The sequence below is a fragment of the Giraffa tippelskirchi genome, chromosome 6, assembly GCF_054371585.1.
Source record: "Giraffa tippelskirchi isolate mGirTip1 chromosome 6, T2T-mGirTip1v1.2.pri, whole genome shotgun sequence".
NCBI lineage: Eukaryota > Metazoa > Chordata > Mammalia > Artiodactyla > Giraffidae > Giraffa > Giraffa tippelskirchi.
In genome coordinates, this window is record NC_137280.1 from 45,818,982 (window position 1) to 45,842,774 (window position 23,793).

A 23,793-nucleotide genomic window follows, 5' to 3' on the forward strand; every position below is an offset into this window, starting at 1 on the left:
AAGAGAAAAATGCAATCTTTAGCAAGGTATATTTTGCTTTTATTTCTCCATATTTTAAACATTGAAGCCGAGTACAAATATTGGTGCTAGTGGTAAAGACTCTGCCTGCCAGTGCTGGAGATATAAGAGTCTCAGGTTTGATCCCTAGGTTGGGAAGATCCCCTGGAGGAGGAAATGGCACCCCACTCCAGGATTCTTGCTATGAGAATCTCATGGACAGAGGAGCCTGACAGGCTACAGGCCATAGGGTCACAAAGAGTCAGACACGACTGACCGACTGAGCACTTCAATTGGATCCCTCAGAAATATTACATACACAATTATGACTGAAAACTGTGTCCCCAAACAAACCCCACTGAAGTCACTGCATTCAGGAACACATGTTTCCTTCTTGAGCAGTGATATTTAACTCTTGTGCACTAATAACATAATTGAAGTACCTGGATAAGTATGTTCACTTTTTTGTGTGTGCTAGTGCAGTATAGTTAGTAGAATAATTTCCTAGAAAAATATGATCAATGAAAGACACACACCCACAATTAAAAGGCATGTGTTGCGGTTTCTGAGTTTGAGGAACCATACGCCAAACAATGATTTTGACTGATGCTGGAAAAGGCAACATTAGACATGTCCTCTAACAAACTTTTTATATAAATTAGCTAAATATTTCAATACTTACTCAATATTTATTTCAAAATTTCACTTGGAATAATTTGCATTAATATAAAGGTTAATTTGATTTTGTGCTATATAAATGTGTGTGTGTGTGTCTGTGTGTGTGTTTGCTTAGTCATGTCTGACTCTTTGCAGCCCCATGGACTGTAGCCCTCCAGGCTCCTCTGTCCATGGAATTTTCCAGGCAAGAATACTGGAGTGGGTTGCCATTTCCTCCTCCAGAGGATCTTCCTGACCCAGGGGTGGAACCTGCGCCTCCTCCATTGGTCAGCGGATTCCTTACCACTATCACCAACTGAGACGCCCTGGGAAGCTAGATAAATACAAAGTGAAATAAATATGTAACTATTCTGAAATCAGCGAGTTTAGCCCCAAAGTAGAATTGTACCCAATGATAAGAATATTGATTTTGTTTTTTAGCTCTGGACTTTCATGTGTATTGCCTCATTTTCACCATCTTTTCTGTGATGCTGCCTTTAGTCATAAGAATAAGAGGGAAAAAAATCTCCTTAGGTCAAATATATGGCTTAGAGTCTATGTATAAGCACAGCCTAAAGAATCTATTTGATAATATTCTTCACGTGAATTATTTGTCTTTATATAGTTATAGCCATTCATATTTAGAATCACACAGATTTAGACCCTGAAACATAAAATCATTTCCCTTATTCTATGAAAAACTTCTTTTCTCCTCCTTTAATTAAAAGCCAGGTCCATTATGCTTGTTCAAGTGACTGTCACTAATAAGTTATTAGGAATCTAATCAGCTGTGACTCTCCAGGATCCTTTACTAAGCTGAAGTTACCTGGGCACCATTCAAGTTTTGGAGAGGATAATAATGACTATGTTAATCCCAAGAGAAGGTGAAATAGGTGAAATAAGCTGAAACAGTAGCTACGACTGCTACTTGCCCACCACTCTTTCATATCCAGAAGTTTTTTATGACAGGTGGAAGATCCTGCGACCCCCTGGTTTTATGCACTTTGCAGCATCACCTGAACCTAGGAAGCCTAAGGCAAACTAGTTTCGACAATCTTTGACCAAAGGCACATTTCTCCCTGGTGAAGAAAGTGTAAATAATTCTGCTCAGTTTCCAAATGTTTTTATACTTCTTGCTTGTGCTTTTCTCATGATCCCATCTTATTCAGCCATTAAAAACTAAAAACAGGGACTTCCCTGGTGCTTCAGTGGTTAAGAATCTGCCTTCCAATGCAGGGCACGTGGGTTCAATTCCTGGTCGAGGAACTAAGATCCCACATGCCTTGGGGCAACTAAGCCCGCATGAAACTACTCAGCCTATATGCCACAACTAGAGAGAGAAGCCTGTGAGCCACATGGAAAGATCCTGCAAGCCACAATTAAGACTCAACAGAAACAATAATAGTAATAATAATAATAAATTAAAAAGCTGTTGGAGGATACAGATGAGTTAGAGATTCTCCATTAACATTTTCTTATTTAATCTCAATCTTAAAATTCTTAAAATGTGCTACAAAGTTACTATAATTTAAGGTGTCTTATGAGTTAGTTCTTAGATACACTGTTTAAAAGACACAGTATAGTAATGGGTATATTAAGTATGGTGCAATCCAAGAGTCTCATATTTATTGATGTTTAAATAGTAATGGAAGTGCCAGCATTTAAAGAAATAAGAAAGTTGTTAGAAGAAATAAGATGTAGAAATTATTTTATTCCTTAAAGGTGTATGTGCAATATTTGTAGTGTCTTCAACCTTCCCATTTTTGTAAAGCCTTCCCAGAGTGGGTGTGGTCAAGATTAAAATTATTGTTTTCCTATAATCTTTCTCTTGTTATTTAAGATGACCCATTGTTTCACCTCCAGATTGAGATATTTATAAGCTCCCAAGCCATTCAAACCAAACTCATCAATTATAAGAGATAAATGCATGTGTGCCAGACCCATGTACTAAGTTATCTACTCTAGTATCTTTCATGCTTCTTAATTTCATATTTCTTTTAAAAATGTTTGTTTTATTGCATTTATTGAAATATTGATCTATTCTAAATTTAATTTTCTTATTTATTTTTGGCTGCACTGGGTCTTCATTGCTGCACATGGGCTTTCTCTAGTTGTGGGAAGTGGGCTTCTCATTGTGGTGGCTTCTTCTGTTGCAAAGCACAGACTCTAGGTGCACTAGCTTTAGCAATTGTGGCTCACAGGTTTAGTTGCCCTGTGGCAATGTCGATCTTCCCGGATCAGGGATCAAACCCATTTCCTCTGAATTGGCAGGCAGATTCTTACCCATTGGACCACCAGGGAAGTCCACTTCATATTTCTTACTATCTCTCAAATCTTTCCACTTGAGCTGCACTGCTAGTATCATCTCTTGCCTAGACTGATGCAACCTCACTCAGACTCCTTTTATCTTGTCTCTTCCCACTATTCTTCGGAAGTGATCTTTTAAAAATGCAGATGAAAAGGCAAACATTTCAATGGCTTTCCATTTGGTAACCTGAAATACAAAGTCGTCACAATATGGTCTCTGGTTAAAGGTGTATATGTTGATTTGATACACTTATATGGTGTAAAATGATTACCACTGTAGAGTTAACTAACGCCTCCATCATATCACATTAATTACTTGTTTTTTTTTGTAGTGAGAATATTTAATACCTACTCCCTTAGCAACCACTGATTTTGTTTTAGATACAAGGTTTCCCCTACTTTAGTAGGTATGATCTAGTCTGCTTTCTAACTATGGTGCTGGAGAAAACTTGAGAGTCCCTTGGACAGCAAAGATATCAAACCGGTCAACCCTAAAGGAAATCAACCCTGAATATTCACTGGAAGGACTGATGCTGAAGTTGAAACTCCAATACTTTGTCCACCTTATGTGAAGAGCCGACTCACTGAAAAGATCCTAATGCTGGGAAAGATTGAAGGCAAAAGGGGAATGGGTCAGCAGAGGATGAGATGGTTAGATAGCATCACCAACTCAATGGACATGAATTTGAGTAAACTCCAGGAGATAGTGGAGGACAGAGAAGCCTGGTGTGCTGCAGCCCATGAGGTCTCAGAGTCAGACACGACTTAGCAACAGAACAATAACAACAAAATGATCTAGTCAATTACATTTCATATTTCTATTTCTGCAATGAGAAGATGGATTCGCTATAAGAAACAGAGATTAAGACAGAAACAATTGAGTGTACACTATTGCCAGATCCTTCTAGATGTTTTCATGTATATTGCTCACTTAATTCTCATGTCATCTCTTTCAAAAAGAAATTATTATTTCCATTACACCACTAAGTCTCTAAGAGACCAGGTGATATAATCATGGTCACACAGCAAGTAACAGGATTCAAAACCAGTTTTCTGATTCAAAATCTAGGACTGCGTCCATTATACAAAAATCACATCACAAGGATCACTGCATTTAGAGACTCTCAGTTCCCCAGATGCATAATTCAACAGTCCCAATCTTGGTCTCAGCATTTATATGCTCAGTGCATCGTTCAGGCAGAGACTAATGCAGCCAGCCCAAACCACTTCACCATGAATGTGGACCTCCTTGTACTGAAATGTATTCATGATTAAGAAGGGACTAGATTCACAGATTGCTGAACAATTATATTGACTGTAAATCAATCAAGTAGTAAAAATAAACTGAAAGAAGATCATGTTCCTTCTCCACTATAGATTTGTATTTTTCTATATGAATGTACTATTCTGTGTAAGGTATGTTCATTCCTGCAGGAATCTCATTTATTCTGGCTTCTAATTACTTGTAACTACTGAGCACAGGGTACCACTGAGAAAAGTCTATCGACAACCAGAAGGAAGCATCTGATTAAAGAAACTAATTGTTTAATCTTTCAGGGTGTTATTCTCCCTGCTTCTTTTTATTATACTTCACACTGAGGAAGAACTATCCATCAGAGGGTTAAGGCAGTGTGTTATATAGGAATCAATCCTGAAGTGACTGGTATGGTTCAACGTACACAGAGTGTCTGCAAAATTAATATGGAAAGCCCACTGCAGATCTATTGATCCTTCCCACCTTGGTCACCCTGAGCAATGTGTTTCTGACAAATGAAAAGCTTAAGAAAACTGCCACCAGTCAGTAGGGATTTCAAAAACCCAACACCTCTGTCCTTTTTCCCTTATAACAGAGGAGGCACTTTTCTTAATAAAAGAAGTAAATATTTTTAAATGTGAAAAACAGGCAAACAGCTATTTGTTTCAAAAAATAAATAATACACTTACAGACACATGTGTGTGCATGTGCTCAGTCGTGTACGACTCACAGGCGATCCCATGGACTGTAGCCTGCCAGGCTTCCCTGTCCATGGGATACTCCAGGCAAGAATACTGAAGTGGGTTACATGCCCTTCTCCAGGGAGTCCTTCCCACCCAGGAATCCAACCCGCATCTCTTACGTCTACTGCATTGGCAGGCAGTTTCTTTACCACTAGCACCACCTGGGAAGCCCATTTAACATTATTGTTTGACTCTTGTCAAATAGACAGTGCTGATGAAATCTTCTGTACCAACTCCTATGGTTCACAGTCTGAGAGCTGAAAGACAAGGGGTTAATGAATATTTGAAAAGAAAGCAGAGAGATGGCAGACGGAGAGTGGCACCATAGAAAACCACTGAACAGAATGGAGAAGCAGCAGGCAACAGCTGGAAAGAGATCCTGGCAGCAGTAGAGCCAAATTGAATACTCTGGCTCACTCCATATATCTTAAGGCAAAAAAGCAATCATGTTTAAGGGGCACATTTTCAGTACGGCACAGAGAATTAGCCATGAAATTCCCATTAAAGATAATAGGACTTTTCTATTGCAACTTTCAGTACATTCTCAGAAAGTTCTCAGTGTCTATCCTTAAACGTAGGCTTCAAAATCAACTGCCAGACAAACACATTCCACAGCCCTCATTCCCTTCTCATCAAGCACATTAAGGCATGTTCTTCTCTGACATGGTTCATTGCTGTAGTGAGAGCAGAGGCAATTATGGACCTTTGGGGGACGGGTAACTGAGCACTTGGCCACAGAAGGAGGTGTTTGCTAGGCTGAAAATGTACATGAATATGAAGCATCTGTGGGTAAGGTAGGACCTTCATGACCACAGCCACCAGGTTTGAACCTGCTTCTCTGCATTTAAAATGATCCAGCCTGGGACCCTTTCTCCAGTCAATTTCACTTCTGTTTTGGTTTTATTTTTGGAATTTAACTGAATAGGTGGGGACCCTAATCCTGGCTACCCAAAGGCTACCCAAAGGTCCTCAACACTCCCTCTCTAGTCCATCTGTTTTGACTATCAGACTTTTGTCCTCAATTCTTGTAGGTTTTTTGATGACACCTACACTTAAGGAGTGTCCAGTATGTGATTTTCATCTGTCACTCCCATCCTTTGACAGGATAATTGTTTTCTCTTTGACCTGTTTATGCAAGATTACTAAGCAGAACTTTGAGTATTTTTCATTCCTTTCTCATAGATTCTACAGTGCTTTATTCTGAGGCTCTTGGGTGTACAGGGGACTGGTGGTAGAGAATCAAGGAATCTTAATGCTTTTGCACAGTCCCTGGTGATCTTTTCTCGCCTTCCACAGTTGGCAGCTGAGTATTCTGTTATTACACTTCTGTGCCTGTTCCTGGAATACCTCTTCCCTGCTCCTAACACCTGAAGCATGTTCCCAGAAAATTCTTAGTAGTGTTTTTCCATTACCCTTTGAGATTATATATATACTTGATTATTTATTGTTATTATACCCACTTGTACTCATATACAACTTTAGTCCTTGCTGAGTATGAATCCATCAAAGGACATCCCTATATAGGTATGGCTTCCCAGGTAGCACAGTGGTAAAGAATTTGCCTGCCAATGCAGGAGACTCAAGAGACATGAGTTTAATTCCTGGGTTGGGAAGATCCCCTGGAGGAGGAAATGGCAACCCATGCCAGTATTCTTGCTTGGAAAATCCCATGGACAGACTGGAGCCCGGCAGACTACAGTCCCTGGGGTCACAAACAGTCAGACATGATTAAGCGCACACACATACCAGGGACATCTAAAACTCAACATGTTACAGATTAATGCAACATCTGTCTCCACAATCCTCTCTGACAAATGCATATCCTCCCCACCCCCACCACAGCAGCCTCCCTCCCCTCCGTCTTTCCACGCTGATGTTAACTGCAACTTGGCACTTGCCATGGGTACTTGCCATCTACCTCTACAAGGATTAAATCATGTGCTAATGCAGCTGCTGACTTTCAACATCTCCTTGAAAGGAGTTCAGGGTGGAGAGCAGAAATGAGACACTCTGTGCTTGAGAGGAAAGACTGGCAGGACAGGTCTTCAGATAGTTAGATATTTTCAGAAGCTGATTTTATGAGCCCAATTCGTGTATCTCCTTATATCTAGAAAAGCACTGAAATCCTTCATGGTGATGACTGTTCTTCATGACTAGCAGAAACCTTCTGGAAAAATATGTGCTTGGTTGCATATATTCCCCCTTCACCAAAACCTTATATATACCAGCCTCCCCCACAGCTTCTGTAGAGCAGTTTCTCAGAGCTATCTGAGGTACTGTCTCCCAGGCTGCAGTCCTCATTTTTCCCCAGATAAAACTTAATTTGCAACTCCCATGTCGAGCATTTTTTTAAGTCTACACTGGAATAGCCAGCATCTCTCTCCGCCGTTCTCCACTCCTCACCAGTTACCCAGTTCTGGGTACTGCCGTTCCTTACTTCTCACATGTTTTTTCCCTTCCAGCTCTGTGCCCAGGCCTTAGTTTTGGCCCTCATCATGGGACTGAAGTCCTGTAAAATCCTAGCCGTCTCCCTGCCTCCCTCCTTGTCCCACTGTAGACCGTGGTACTGATCTTCATTTTAAAAATATTTTTCAAGTATCTAATCATGTTATTCTTTTGCTAAAAGTCCTTCACTGGCTTCCTAGAGCCTTGGGAGGGAGTCCCCAACTCAGTAGGCAGGGCGTTCCATGCTCCAATTCTTGTCTTTCTTGCTCCTTTCATCTCCCAGGACAGCTTCCTCCTCATTTCAGTGTCCAGAAATAGCAAACTCTTTACTGTGACCTTCAGACCCTTCCTATGCTATTTCACACCCTCAGTATTATATTTTCATACCATTCCTTTACAGAGAAATGTCTTCCTTCATTTCTGTCACCTGGTAAACACTATCCATGCTTTAAAACCTGTAACAGGTGTTACATTATATCCTTCCTGCTTAAAAGGATTGAAATCTCACTTCTCGGGTATTCCTCCAGAGGATTAGGTGACCTAGTGCCCACTTGAAATTAACATCATAGAGGCAGAAATGGCTGCTTCCTCCCATCAGCTGCCTCCACATCACCTGCTCTCCTGCTCCAGGTCACACAGAAAAAGAGGCAATTCTGAAAGTGCTGGCCAATGAAACATTTATATTGGTGAGACACCCATACATCTTCCCTTCTCTGGAGGATAGAAAATTCGGCTTATGACAGTTATTAGAGCACTTATAAAACCACTAGCCATGAAGTCCTCAGGAATACATCTTAGAGAATGACTGGAACTTTGCTTTTTATATAATTTTGCAGGTTTAGGGAAAACAATAGCTTCAGTTTCTTTCAAATAAAATCTGCAGAATCATGCCCTGTTTAATACTGTAATTTAAAGTTGATTCTATACTTGTCACGATCAAATAACTCAGTTTCAGAAATGTAAATACTTAAATTTTACTAGTTAAATAGAAAAACTGGGTTTGGCAAAATCCGATGAAATATCACTTATAATTATGTATTTAGATTATTTTCTCAAGATATGTTGAATGTATCTAGAATTTTCCAGTTTTAATGATAGAAGGTAATAAGGTATAAGCTCTGCCTTTGTAAGTGTTGACATTAAAGCTTGCCTGGCCAACAACACATGATTACTGGCAGTCTGAGTTAGAAACCACTACAGTAAGAAGTGACTCATAATTACTGTTTTATTCTTCTTTCACAGTAATCTAATGAAAGTGATGAACATTTTTAAACAGAATAATTTAAAGTTCTAATTTATTAAGATTTCTATCAACTGCAAAGAAAAGTTCAGGAAAAAAAACATATATGCAAATCTGGTAACCTCTTTGGGGTGAAGAACTCTAGTAAGAGATAATGGAAAAAGGTAAAAGAATAAAACTTCTATTGTATTTGAGATATTTGATTTCTTCCTATAATTCTAAGGGAATAAATTTACTCATCTGGTTGCTTAAATTAGCATAAACTGTGGAGTTTTATTTGCCTACTTTACAACTTAGTTTAATTTGAAGATCTGGGTTTACTTTTCTTTCTTCTCCCCTAGCTTTAATTAACAAATCTCATATAAATTTAAAGTATACAACTTGGTGATTTGATATACATATACATTGTAAGATATTCTTCACAATTAAGCTAATTAAAGCACTGATCACCTCACATTGTTACCATAGTCTTTGTTGTTGTTGTTGTTTTCTTCCTTTCCTCTTTTGGTGGTGAAAGCACTTAAGATCCTAGCAAATGTCAAGAATATAATACAATATTAAGTATATTCACGTTGTTATGTCAGATCTCCAGAATTATTCATCTTGTGTAACTGAAACTTTGTACCCCTTGACCAATGTCTCCCCATTTTTCCCTTCCTCCCCATAATTCTATTTTCTGCTCCTTTAAGTTTGTCAGAGTAACTAAGATGTATACTTATAGCATAAGTGAGATACATTTTGTCTTTCCCCCAGAGCCCTGTTATTGTAGCATTTTATTTTTTCCCTTCTAAAGATTGGTACACAATTTTATATTTTCACTTTTTTTTGTTTCATTCATTAATGATTTTACTAGATATCAAACAAATGGGAAAATTTGCATTGACCATAATCAAATTCTAACTGTTAAAGAAGAATAATCAAAACTGCAGCCATATCTAATGATAATTTTAAATATCACTACTCACTGCTACTATCACTCATTGCTACTACTAACCTTATACAAAATAAGTGTTTTATACTAACATATTTTAGATTCCTGACTATAAGAGCATAATTTTAGGACTTCTTATTGGGAATGTATAGGGTCCTGGCATCATGAGTTACCAGTTTCTTCTGTTCTAGGCAGCCATCTTTCTGGAGATTTAAAATTCAAGTATTTCCACTAATCTCATTACTGAAACTTCCAAGTCATTTTTGGACAAAAAATAAGTGGACACAATTTTAAAACTACATTCGCTTATAGCAATCATTTACTTTTTCCCTCCCATACCTAGAATCTAACCTACATACAGAAATCCCCAGAGTAAATCTACTCCTTGTGTTTGATGCTTTTTGTTGCAGCTTCATCATCTTCTCTGTTAGGACTCTGATCACCTATGCCAGGTTACCTTGAGTGCTCCACTTTTATAAGAGTCTGCATTCCTTACCCTGGGCCTATTTGTCAATTTGTCCTTTGATGTCATGGTGATGACAGAATAAAATATTGCTAAGAAAGAGTTCTTTAAAGTCAAACAAAAGTGGTTTTTAAAATTGTTAATTGATAGTTCCCTTAAAAAAGAATTTAAAAAATTGTTTATATGAATTAAGAATCACTACACTGTTTATTTTCATTTTAAATAACTGTTTCATTAACCAAACTAGTAATACACATTTCTCTTAAGTTGTTTTTAATTCCTGGATTTCATTTTTCTGACAAATGCTGAGAGTCATATTTTGGGTTTTATTTTATGGTCACATGATGGGTTTTGTACATTTCTGCTGGAAGACAGATGAGTAAGAATTCAACCACCCTCTGCAATACTATCCAATGTGAAAATATGTCTCAGTTTCTAAATAACCAACTAAGAAATGCACCTTGGAAATATACTCCTTTTAAGTTAGAAATTTCATATATATAGTTTTTTAGTTCCTAAAGCTTTATATATGCTAAAATGAGTTTCTAGAATGTATAAAAGAAAAAGCAGTCCAACACTGAAATACATAAATGGCAATCAGCTGGCTCATTATCATCATGCTTTTTAATAATGAGAACAGGCCTTGCCACAGACTGTTTCCTCCTCGCACCTGTGTGGGATTCAAAACAAGGTGGCTACGGTGCCAGCACTGCAGGTGCTGGTGAACCCGTGACACAGTGAGCCAGCCCCTTCTGATGCTGCTGTTCACATCCCCCACTGGTGACTGAACACCAAGTATATTAGCTAATGATGGGCCTTGTTTACTGGAAGAGATTCATCTTCACAACAAAGCTTGAAGATAAAGGTAATTTACATGTACAGATCTCCAAGGCTTTGGTGCTCAGACATCACAGGTGGGTCAGACATGAGGCCTGGGCTCAAATGACCCAGCTTCCTGCAGGATCACTCCAGAATTCCTACACCACTGAAAATCTGTCATGAATAGATTAAAAGAGGATGTGGACAAAAACTCCCTGGAATGAGTCCTCAGAGGGAAATGCTGTGATTCTAGAGTCCCTGCCCTCACTAGAAATCTCCTTGACCTAACCTTTCAGGGAGCCTCTGGAAATGTCCACCTACTTGTTTCCACTGGGGAAGGAAGCAGAAACAAATATCGTGGGAGGGACATGGAATCTTTGTTTTTGGAGGGGGTAAGGCTCAGGCTTAAGTGACAAATAGATTTAAGGGACTAGATCTGATAGACAGAGTGCCTGATGAACTATGGACACAGGTTCGTGCAATTGTACAGGAGACAGGGATCAAGACCATCCCCATGGAAAAGAAATGCAAAAAAGCAAAATGGCTGTCTGAGGAGGCCTTACAAATAGCTGGGAAAAGAAGAGAAGCGAAAAGCAAAGGAGAAAAGGAAAGATATTCCCATTTGAATGCAGAGTTCCAAAGAATAGCAAGGAGAGATAAGAAAGACTTCCTCAGCGATCAATGCAAAGAAATAGAGGAAAACAACAGAATGGGACAGACTAGAGATCTCTTCAAGAAAATTAGAGATACCAAGGGAACATTTCATGCAAAGATGGGCTCAATAAAGGACAGAAATGGTATGGACCTAACAGAAGCAGAAGATATTAAGAAGAGGTGGCAAGAATACACAGAAGAACTGGACAAAAAAGATCTTCACAACCCAGATAATCACAATGGTGTGATCACTCACCTAGAGCCAGACATCCTGGAATGTGAAGTCAAGTGGGCCTTAGAAAGCATCACTACGAACAAAGCTAGTGGAGGTGATGGAATTCCAGTTGAGCTATTTCAAATCCTCAAAGGTGATGCTGTGAAAGTACTGCACTTGATATGCCAGCAAATCTGGAAAACTCAGCAGTGGCCACAGGACTGGAAAAGGTCAGTTTTCATTCCAATCCCAAAGAAAGGCAATGCCAAAGAATGCTCAAACTACCACACAATTGCACTCATCTCACACGCTAGTAAAGTAATGCTCAAAATTCTCCAAGCCAGGCTTCAGCAATACGTGAACCGTGAACTTCCAGATGTTCAAGCTGGTTTTAGAAAAGGCAGAGGAACCAGAGATCAAATTGTCAACATCCGCTGGATCATCGAAAAACAAAGAGAGCTCCAGAAAAACATCTACTTCTGCTTTAGTGACTATGCCAAAGCCTTTGACTGTGTGGATCACAATAAACTGTGGAAAATTCTGAAAGAGATGGGAATACCAGACCATCTGACCTGTCTCTTGCGAAACCTGTATGCAGGTCAGGAAGCAACAGTTAGAACTGGACATGGAACAACAGACTGGTTCCAAATAGGAAAAGGAGTACGTCAAGGCTGTATATTGTCACCCTGCTTATTTAACTTATATGCAGAGTACATCATGAGAAAACGCTGGGCTGGAAGAAACACAAGCTGGAATCAAGATTGTCGGGAGAAATATCAATCACCTCAGATATGTAGATGACACCACCCTTATGGCAGAGAGTGAAGAAGAACTAAAGAGCCTCTTGATGAAAGTGAAAGAGGAGAGTGAAAAAGTTGGCTTAAAGCTCAACGTTCAGAAAACTAAGATCATGGCATCTGGTCCCATCACTTCGTGGGAAATAGATGGGGAAACAGTGGAAACAGTGGCTGACTTTATTTTTTGGGGCTCCAAAATCACTGCAGATGGTGACTGCAGCCATGAAATTAAAAGACGCTTACTCCTTGGAAGGAAAGTTATGACCAACTTAGAAAGCATATTAAAAAGCAGAGACATTGCTTTGTCAGCAAAGGTCTGTCTAGTCAAAGCTATGGTTTTTCCAGTAGTCATGTATGGATGTGAGAGTTGGACCATAAAGAAAGCTGAGCGCCGAAGAATTGATGCTTTTGAACTGTGGTGTTGGAGAAGACTCTTGAGAGTCCCTTGGACTGCAAGGAGATCCAACCAGTCCATCCTAAAGGAGATCAGTCCTGGGTGTTCATTGGAAGGACTGATGTTGAAGCTGAAACTCCAATACTTTGGCCACCTCATGGGAAGAGTTGACTCATTGGAAAAGACCCTAATGCTGGGTAGGATTGGGGGCAGGAGGAAAAGGGGACAACAGAGGATGAGATGGTTGGATGGCATCACCAACTCGATGGACATGGGTTTGGGTAGACTCCAGGAGTTGGTGATGGACAGGGAGGCCTGGCGTTCTGCGATTCATGGTGTTGCAACGAGTCGGACACAACTGAGCGACTGAACTGAACTAAAGGCTCAGGCTTGGGTTTTGTAACTTTTTCAATATGCTGATTTGTCAATATAATGATTAAAGGAAAACAGTTGGCTATTAAGCAGTGGTGGGGAGAAAGAAGCAAAACAAGATGAAATAACACAATGAATGGAAGGATTCGGAAGAAGGAAGTAATATAGAAATTTAGAAACCCTCTGGCACGCTTTTGGAAGGGCTGCAGCAAACAACTGCATGGTTCAAAAGAGAGCTTTAAAGCAGACTCACAGACAGAGAAAACAAATTATTGGTTACCAGTGGAAAGAGGGAAGCGGGGAGGGGCAACATAGCAATAGGGGAGTAAAGTATTAGTTGCTCGGTTATGGTCAGTCTCTTTGCAATCCCATGGCCTGTAGCCTGCCAGGCTCCGCTGTCCATGGAATTTCTCAAGCAAGAAAACTTGGGTGGGTTGCCATTTCCTTTTCCAGAGGATCTTCCTGAACCAGGGATTGAACCTACATCTCCTGCACTGGCAGGTGGATTCTTTACCACTGAGCCACCAGGGAAGCCCTTATAAAACTATAGGTACTAATAAAACTATGTTCAGAGATATGTTGTTTGATAGAAGGTGTAAGAGATGAAAATGAAATGGAAACTTTGGAAAATTTCCATTTATCAAACTAGCTTTTAATATCACAGACACAGTTTAAAAGGCAAAAGAAAAAAGCCTGATCTCAATAAAAGACAATCTTCTTCTTTCAATATTCAGTAGCAATGGAGGTATTTAACACAAGTGAATGATTGAGGAGTGTGGGCAGGGAAGTTCATCAGTAGAATTGTAATGCACACAAAGGACTGCCCTGGGAAAGAGCAGTTAATAAAAACAAAGGTGGGCCAAACACTATGAAAAGATTTTAATAATTCATCCTGAATTCTATTCCTCCTAATCTTGCATTAGGGCTTCCCTGGTGGCTCAGTGGTAAAAAATCCACCTTCCAAGGAGGAGACTCAGTTTAATTTCTGGGTTGGGAAGATCCCCTGGAGAAGGAAATGAAAACCCACTCCAGTATTCTTGCCCGGGAAACCCCAAGGACAGAGGAGCCTGGTGGGCTACAGTCCATGCGTTTGAAGAGAGTTGGACACAACTTAGTGACTAAACAGCAACAAAAACAAGCTTTCATTCTCTGTAGTATGCCACCCTACCATCTAATTCAGGTTGGCGTTAAAACATCTAGATATGAATGCTAATTAAAACTGCCCTTTCATTCTGAAAAATCACATTCTTCTCTTTAATATCAAACACAGGCTGTATAACTCAATACTTTAAAATATTTTAGATTCCTTTTTCTTGGTGAATAAAATCAGAAAAGGCAGGAAACTGATTATCTAATGTGGATGCTATGTTGTTAACCACTTCCCATTTTAATTTTAAAAGTAAATGCTAAAAATAGTCTGTGTACTATTTATTCTAACTCATTTTTTGAATTTCTCCCCTTTGTCAGAACTTCAAGGTAAACCTCCGTGTTCAATAATTAGGGTAGGTATGGATCTACTTGGGTTCCTTCCTAGCTTTCTGAATTATAATTACTGAAGAACTATTTTAGTAATAGTGTTATGCAAGATTTCTGATTCTAATATAAATCAGTACGCATTTTATCACTATGAAAAATCTAAGCATAGATTTATCTAAGCATAACCTGAAAGATTAAAGATATTGCTAAATGCCTATATTATTCTGCATAACCTTAATTTCAGCATCTGTGATGGGGCATTTTTGCTTACATCTCAGTAAATCTCTCTGAAATGAATTAACTAAAGCTATATTTATTTTGAACTGCAGAAATGGAGAAAGCCAAAATACTTTGAAATTTCAATGTTACTTGTGATTCCAACACATCCACCAATGAATACAGCAATTAAAAAATGGTTGTGGAACACAGATCTATTTCTCCTACTCATCAATCGTCAAACTCTAAAACTGCTCATGGAACATATGAGAGAGCAACTTGGACAACTTTGTCATGGTTCTAGGATTAAAAAATTCTAGAGTTTAAAAAACTCTGGCAGTTTTAAAAAAAGTTTTTTTGGCCATACCATGAGGCTTGAACAATCTTAGTTCCCCAACCAGGGAACGAACCCAGGCCCCCTGCAATGGATGCACAGAGTCCTAACCACTGAACCACCAGGGAACTGTATTAAATGGCAAACTTAAAGGCATTAACTTTCAGCAAATTCATGTGGAGATAGGAGAAAATGCTTGTAGCTTGAAGCCTGGCATGCCCCTTGGTTGTCACAGTCCTCAGATAACTATGATCTTACACCAGTGCAGGGTAAGAACATTAATCAAGGTGATGACATACTGAGTGTCAAGGCCACAGTGGCCTCTATGTTCCTTGAACACATCATGCTGGCTCCTACTCGGACTCCCACATTTGCACTCTGCTCCCTACAATTGAATACACTTTCTCTAAGATATCTGCATGACTCACTCTTACATTTCACACAGGTCTCTAACCCAACAGAACTTCCTCCTTGGAAGATGAAATCCCTTCATCCCATCTTGTCCCTTGTCACCTCTCTGACTTCTGTTCTTTTCTGTATTTATTCCATCTACCATGTTACCCATTTATTTATTTACTTTATCATCTGTTTCACCCCCACATGATTTACATTATATAACAGTAGGGAGGTTTTTGCTTTTTGTTTTTTTTTCAGTGCTTGATACCAGCAACTAGAACAGTGCTGGCACATAATTAGTGCTCAATGTATATTAACTGAGTGAATGGAAAGTAAATAAATGGATGAATGAATGAGAACAGAAAGATTGAACATGACTGATCAGAGAGAGCATTTCTCTGCTGAACTCATTTAGTTGCAGATATTTCACTTAAGCTCTTAGTAAGCTTGCAATGCTTCCCAGCTGGTTCAGTAGTAAAGAATCTGCCGGCAGATGCAGGAGAGGTGGGTTCGATCCCTGGGTCGGGAAGATCCCCAGAAAGAGGAAATGGCAACCCACTCCAGTAGTGTTGCCTGGAGAATCCCAGGACAGAGAAGTCTGGCAGGCTACAGTTCAAAGGGCTGCAAAGAGTCGGACACAACTGAGTGACTGAGTGTGAGCATGAGTAAGCTTGCAATAGAACACAAAGTACTCAGAAATTAAAATAAAGGGAACAATTCTATATATTGTGTCACTCACACAAGTGTAATTGCTCCTTTTAGAGAAACAAAGTCTTGCCACACTTCATAAGCAAGGACATGCTGTATAGGACTTGAAATCCATAATTCAGGCATATAAAGTCAAATGGAATTTCACAGATGAAAATCTGCTGACTTGAATCATCTTTTTCTTTCTACCTCTTCAAAACCTCTACCCATCAAAACCCAGTTCAAACACTACCTTCTCCAGGGAAAGTTCCAACCATCTCCAAGATATATTTTGCTTCTGATTCTTATTTTTTTAGCTGTAACTCTCCTAGGTCATTTATTTTTTTCTTGTAGTATAAGTAATTTGTTATTTTTATTATGGTTTTGTTTTCTTATTTTGTCATATTATTATTTACTATTATTTTATGTTGTTTGTTGTTCATGCCTCATGTCTCTAACATGAGCAGCATCAATTTATGATATTACCCAGCCAACAGCACCAGCTGCAGTCCTTTCATGGATGAAGTACCAAGTAAGTCTGAATAAACAACAACTACTATTCTCTCAAAATCTAACTGGCCTCATACTAAGAACAGACTAGGACTGGTGACAGAAGACTCTCGGCCTACCAGATTACAATGAGGACTGAATCCTGTTCTATTGTTTTCACTTATGTGGTTTCATTTCTCTGTGAAAACTGAGATGTGACAGAAGAGGAGTAAGTGATTATGAAGAAGGATCTGACTTGGGGTTCTCCACTTATATTTGCATCTGATAGAGCTGTAGGAATTTAGGTACCTACTGGCTTTCCCAAACAGAGCACTGATGCGTAAGATAAACCACCTGAATAGAACCCATCTAAAACTCCTCCTTACAATTTCAGGAAGAGCATAACCTGTGGGCTTTTGGACTGTGATTTTGCCAGAAGTAGGAAGACAGTGGTAACCTCAAGAGAACATCTAACTGACAACAATTGAGTAACAAGGATCCAAATCACTGAAGAAAAGGTAAAAGACCTTTTTTCTAGAAAATATTCTAGTCACCAGCTCCTACCAAGGAAGTTCCTAGAGTGCATAAAACAGATGCACAATTTTGTACCTAAAGTATAAATCTGAAGATATATAAAGGATGATAAGCTTCTAGGCCACAGTGATATAAATGTGGGATTGCATTCATTTTGTATGAATAAACAGTCACTGAAAATAGAACTAAAGCCAGAAATTACTCTGCAAGAATTAACGAATCTCTGAAGTCTTATTCCAAATATATCCGAGCCCCTCGAATGTTTCCAGCTATAATTTCACAGAGCTAAATGTAATAAACAAGAAAGTCCAAACATAACGAGGTATAGTGAAGATGCAGGCAAAGATGCAGCAAGGTGGGAGTCACGTACCGATGCACGCCGCTGTTGCACATGATGACGTGGCAGGCCCCCAGCCTGCTGCACAGCTCCGAGGACACCGACAGCAGCCCGACTCCGGAGGCGCTGCAAGCCGTGTTCACACAGGCAGCCGTGCGCTTGGATCTGATAAATGAGGCCACCAGTCGATAAAGTTCATCCAGAACATTGAGAGGCCTCATGAGCTGCAGGAAAAAAAAAAAATGATAAACATAAAGTTCAACATGTTTAATAGAAAGAAATCGTTTTAGATGGGCTATAATTAGCAGTCATTATAACCTAGAGTCTAAAATATTTTATTATGGAAGTAACAGAATTGGAGATCACAAATTTTATACTGACACCGTGCTCAAGAACAACACCAACAAAATTAAATAAGAGGTAAATGGTAAAATATAGGGTCAATGCAGTCTTCTATTTTTACCTTATCTACGTAGGCAGCTTTAGATGTAGAGTTTGGTGGTGAATTTGACTTGTCCAAGTAGAATGCCCTGTAAGGATCCAAAGAATAAATGATCATTTATTGTTAGAAAAATTAAAAAGCATGAAGACGTGCAAGTTTTACTGATTTCCTTTTGAAGACAAATGAATTAACAAAGTGCCGAATGCTAGCATCAGTGGAACTGCAAAAAAAAAAGTTTTCCATTCAGAAGAAAACAATTAAAGCTACCATCACCTCCATTATTTATTGCATGGCCTTAGAGAGATATTTAATTTGTGTATACCTCAGTTTCCTCTTTTGTCATTTGGGGATTTCAGTAGTTTATATTAATAACACTTCATGAGGCAGCCAAGAAAATGAAGTGAGTTAATGCAAATAAAATACTTAGGAGGGCACATAGCACAGAATAAGTGCTCACTGATGCAGTAATTAATATTATTATAAAAGTCAAAGAAAGATATTTTCTCATGACTGTTGAAAAATATGATCTGGTTTTCATTTATTATGCAAGTGACAGATTATGAAAATAATTCTCCAAATGCTAATTTTAAACAGATTACTTAGCTGGATTCTTTCAGCCACTAAGTTATGTTCAGATGAGAAGTAAAACTCTCTTCAAAGATATACTGGTTCTTTTTTGTCACCAGGATGCAATATGGTCACAACTATTTTAATACACTAAGTGGAAAACTCACTCTAGAAAAGTGATACACAGCTGGCCACACTGAGCACTCTCCCTACTTTCTAAAAGAGACAGTCCTTAAAAAAAATAAACATAAAAAGTTGTCACTGATTCAGCCAGTTAAGAGCAGGATCACGTAGATCTAATCCTGCTATAGTCACTTGAACTGACGTGGCAGAAATCTACAAATTTTCACTGGGACAAAATGTTTAAAGAAAAAACCCCACATATTTGATGAAGCAAGCCAATAGAAAAACAGAATAAAACATTTTATAGTTTTAAAATATATAAATGCCCACATCAAGTAAAACTTTATTCTGAGAGAATCTCACTTTTTCTAAATGCTATAGTGCTGTGCTTAGTCACTCAGTCCTATTCGATTCTTTGGGACCCCATGGACTAGAGCCCTCCAGGCTCCTCTGTCCATGGGATTTCCCAGGCAAGAATACTGGAGTGGGTTGCCATGCCCTCCTCCAGGGGATCTTCCCAACCCAGGGATAGAACCCAGGTCTCCTGCTTTGCAGGTGGATTCTTTACTGTCTGAGCCACCAAGGAAGCCAAATGCTATAGAGCAAAATGAAAATAGATAAAGCATCTCACGATATAACCGCACTCTTCAAAATACTTTTAGAAGATAAAAGCTTATGACAAATTCAGAGCTAAATATATTTATTGATCCAGACTTGTGTGAGTAGTTAATATTTATTAATCCATAATTACAGAAAGTGACAAATTATTATAAAATATATCTATGGGCTGATGACATCAAGAGAAGGTAACCATGAAATACAGCTTCTTCCTGACTCCTATGAAATTTACACAGCCAAGAAATATTTTAATTCAATCAATTATTTCTTAAAATAAAAATTTAGACCTGAGCCTGTAACTAATTTTGGGTACTCTCTGTTCAGAAAAATGGTTGTTCAGCCATGAATTTTACCATCCCTAAGGTTTACAGGTATTCATAGAACTTGAGTATTTTTCAGAACATGACAAATAAATTCCCACATGAAATACATTTCTAATGCACTTCCCTTAATTACAAATGTCTGGCAATACGCCTTAATCAAAATTTATGAGAGAGTTAATGGTAAAACTGGATTAATGCCAAAACTGACTGTAGTTTAATATGCTTTTGAGGTTAGTAAGAATGAAGTCATGGCTCTTCGTCTCAATAAGCAAATCTTATTAAGACGGTTTTGAAAACACTCCTGCTACTTTACATAGGATGAACAGTAAGTTTCCTTTCATGCAGGCGCACATCAGGTTTTGTTGTTGCAACTTTGTAAATGAACCCTGCTATACAAAATTAATGTAGTATGATAATATTTTCTATTTAGTCCCTAGAGAATAAAATACCAAGGAAAGAGCTGATGTCATGTTACAATAAATGTAGTATAAATATATCCAAATTAAATAACTAAAATGAAACGAATCTTGGGAAAGTATCTCATACAATCTAACAGCAAGGACAAATACAGAGGTATCTAGTATATAGTGCAGAAAATGATAGATAAGTTAAAAACTTATAGAAAGATACTTAAATACACACACATGGGGAAGAAGAAGGCTCCATAAGAATATGGTACATGAGTTGGACTTGGATGGATGGATGGGATTCAGGACAGGTCAAAATGGAAAAACAGAATTTCAAGTGGAGGCAACACCATGAACAATAGAAGAGAAAGAGAAATGGATGGAGCCAAGTTTGCCAGACAGCAGATTCATGTAAGGCAGAGAGAGTGAATATTGGGCAAGTGGGCTGGATTCATACTGTGAGGAAATGAAATACCAAACTAATATATTATAATTAATTTGTTAAGCAGTGGAGAAGCACTACACAGGGAAAACTTTGCTACCAGTGAAAAAGTAAGAATAAATGGGGGGAAAAAAAAGAATAAATGGAAAATCTTCCAATTAAAAAAATAATAAAATTGCTAAAGTTGAAGCTCCAATACTTTGGCTACCTGATGTGAAGAGCTGACTCAATTCAAATGACCCTGATGCTGGGAAAGATTGAGGGCAGGAGAAGTGGAGGACAGAGGATGAGATGGTTGGATGGTATCACTGACTCGATGGACATGAGTTTGAGCAAGCTCTGAGAGATGGTGAAGGACAGGGAAGCCTGGCTTGCTGCAGTCCATGGGGTTGCAAAAAGTCAGACATGACTTAGTGACTGAACAACAGCAACAATCAAATTATTTTTAAAAAAAGAATAAATAGAGGTACACGACCCATCAGATATGACAATTTAGGGAAATTTGAGCTGCAAGAGACCCTAGAAATGAAAAGACTAGTTTAGTATTTATTTTTTTTATTTTATTTTTTATTTATTTATTTTTTGTCCACGCTGTGCAGTGTGTACGATTTTAGTTCCCTGACCAGGGATCAGCCCCATGCCTCCCTGCATTGGAAGTGGGAGTCTTAACCACTGGACCACCAGGGAAGTCTGGGACAGAGGGAATTGACATCTGTTGTGAAAGAAAGAAAATGAGTGTGGGGAACATCAACATTAATTCAGACTCATGCAAGTTAATATACTGACAAGAATTAGAAAAATGATTTCTCAAATAAGTAACATATTAGGATCACAGCTCTATAGGGTCAAGCTGATGTTCCAGGAATGGTCAGGTTTTTACATAAAGAGAGACCATGCAACAGTCTGATAGGAAAGACACAGAGGTTAAATCAATGACAAAAGTGACTGGTATTTGGCAGTCTCTCTGGCCCTTTTTCTCCCTTTTTCTGAGCATGCTGGAAGATATCCAGTTTCTAAGAGAGGTAATTAAGGCACAAGAGCCACTGGTGTTCTATAAGTAAGGAGGAACAACTACAGTATTCCACTCAGGTCTCTGCTAGATTCTTGTTTGTTCTTTACATCAGTGCTTATGAGATCATCTCTATATTTATAATAATTTATGGAAATTTCTCACTTGGCCAGACTCATATATAGTTCTCCTAATATCATGTCCTAGCTCTAAATATTCTAACCTGGATCATGTAGTTTTTGGATTTTAGCATTTACTCTGCATTTCAAAAAGGAATTATAACATTGTTTGGTCAATTATGGAGATTAGTCATAGACATGCCATTATTACAATGGTACACCAGTTGACTATAGGTGTGACTGTTTCATAAGTACTATTGTTAAACTGCCTTTGACTATCATAGCACTTAAATTAGAGGGGAAAAATCCACCAAAAATCACATCAAAAGGTACTGATCTCTTGTATAAATGAAAATCACCAGACAGGTTCAACCTGTGCCCACATATGGGCAAAGAATACATGCTAAATCAGCAGGTAGGAGAAGGGTGATTTGCACCTTCATCTCACCCACCTTGAGTGCCCATAAGCATTGGCTCTGAGTTCTCTGGAATAGGTTTTACCTAAAGTTATATGAAGAGAAATCCTCAATAATGAGATAAGCTTGGATTTTCTTGGAGATAAGCTTGGATTTTCTTGGATAAATTTGTCTCTTGGCTTGTCAAAAACAGAGCACCTAAAATTATAGTTTGCTGTCCCATAATCAAAGACAGAGCCTGATTCATAGCCTGTAATAATACTTGATGTAGTATTGAATTGAGTTTTACTTCATGAGAGCTCTAAAACACACAGTCGAACAACTAAACATATGTGTGACTTGATAGAGAAAAGGAAATACATTAAATATCTTAATTTTAAAATAGATAAAATAATTATTATGCACTTTTGAAAAAGAACTCTTTGTAGGAAGGATTCTTTTTAGGTTTATAACTATTAGGCTACATCTCAATTAACACTGAAGCACAATACTTATAGGATTTAACAATCATCAGAACTTAAAAATAGAGAGGAAGGGTATTTAATATTTCCTCCTCTATGAGAGAAAATGATGATTAAGAGACAAATATTCATAAGATCTCTTGCAAGACTCACAGGAATGTTTTATCTACAAATGACTAGCAGAAATGATACAGCAAATTCTTGTTCAGTGTTCTAAAGAAGAAAAGATGAAAATAAACATGATTAAGTACTATCACATTTAGATGTTAAAAGCCTAACTTTTGGCTTTTATACTATATACTGCTGCTGCTGCTAAGTCACTTCAGTCGTGTCCTAGACCCTATAAAAAGTGGTGATTTTGTTTAATTGGGCTTCCCTGGTGGCTCAGATGGTAAACAATTCACCTGCAATGCGGGAGACCCAGGTTCGATCACTGGGTTGGGAAGATGCCCTGGAGGAGGGCATGGCAACTCACTCTAGTATTCTCCCCTGGAGAATCCCCATGGACAGAGGAGCCTCGTGGGCTACAGTCCATGGGGTCGCAAAGAGTCGGACATGACTGAGCAACTAAGCACACACACACAAGGCCTTTGGTGTACAACATCTGACACATAGCAAATCACCGAATGTTATTAACAGCTATCATAATCATTTTTATTCATTACTTAATATTTTAAAAATTTTAATAAAAATTGTACATATTTAAGGTAAATAATATGGTGATCTCATATAAATATACACAGTGAAATGAGTACCAGAGTCAAGCTAATTAATATATCATTACCTTACCTAGTTAACATTTTTTGTGTATGTAAAATCTCGTGGATTCTCAGTTCAGTTCAGTCGCTCAGTTGTGTCCGACTCTTTGTGACCCCATGAATTGCAGCACGCCAGGCCTCCCTGTCCATCACCAACTCCCAGAGTCCACCCAAACTCATGTCCATCGAGTTGGTGATGCCATCCAACCATCTCATCCTCTGTCGTCCCCTTCTCCTCCTGCCCCCAATCCTACCCAGCATTAGGGTCTTTCCCAATGAGTCAACTCTTCGCATGAGGTGGCCAAAGTATTGGAGTTTCAGCTTCAACATCAGTCCTTCCAATGAACACCC

General features: G+C 38.6%; 1 protein-coding gene across 2 annotated transcripts in view; it reads right to left on the reverse strand.

Annotated features, from left to right (window-relative positions):
• Positions 1 to 23,793, reverse strand: part of PREX2 (phosphatidylinositol-3,4,5-trisphosphate dependent Rac exchange factor 2) — a 278,656-nt gene that overhangs the window by 22,136 nt on the left and 232,727 nt on the right. For both annotated transcript variants that reach the window (XM_081501827.1, XM_081501826.1), the window contains 2 exons: positions 18,221 to 18,287; positions 17,791 to 17,981 (listed from right to left, as the gene is read on the reverse strand). In XM_081501827.1, the coding sequence (XP_081357953.1) occupies positions 17,791 to 17,981; positions 18,221 to 18,287 (258 nt within the window). The remainder of the gene's footprint in view (positions 1 to 17,790; positions 17,982 to 18,220; positions 18,288 to 23,793) is intronic.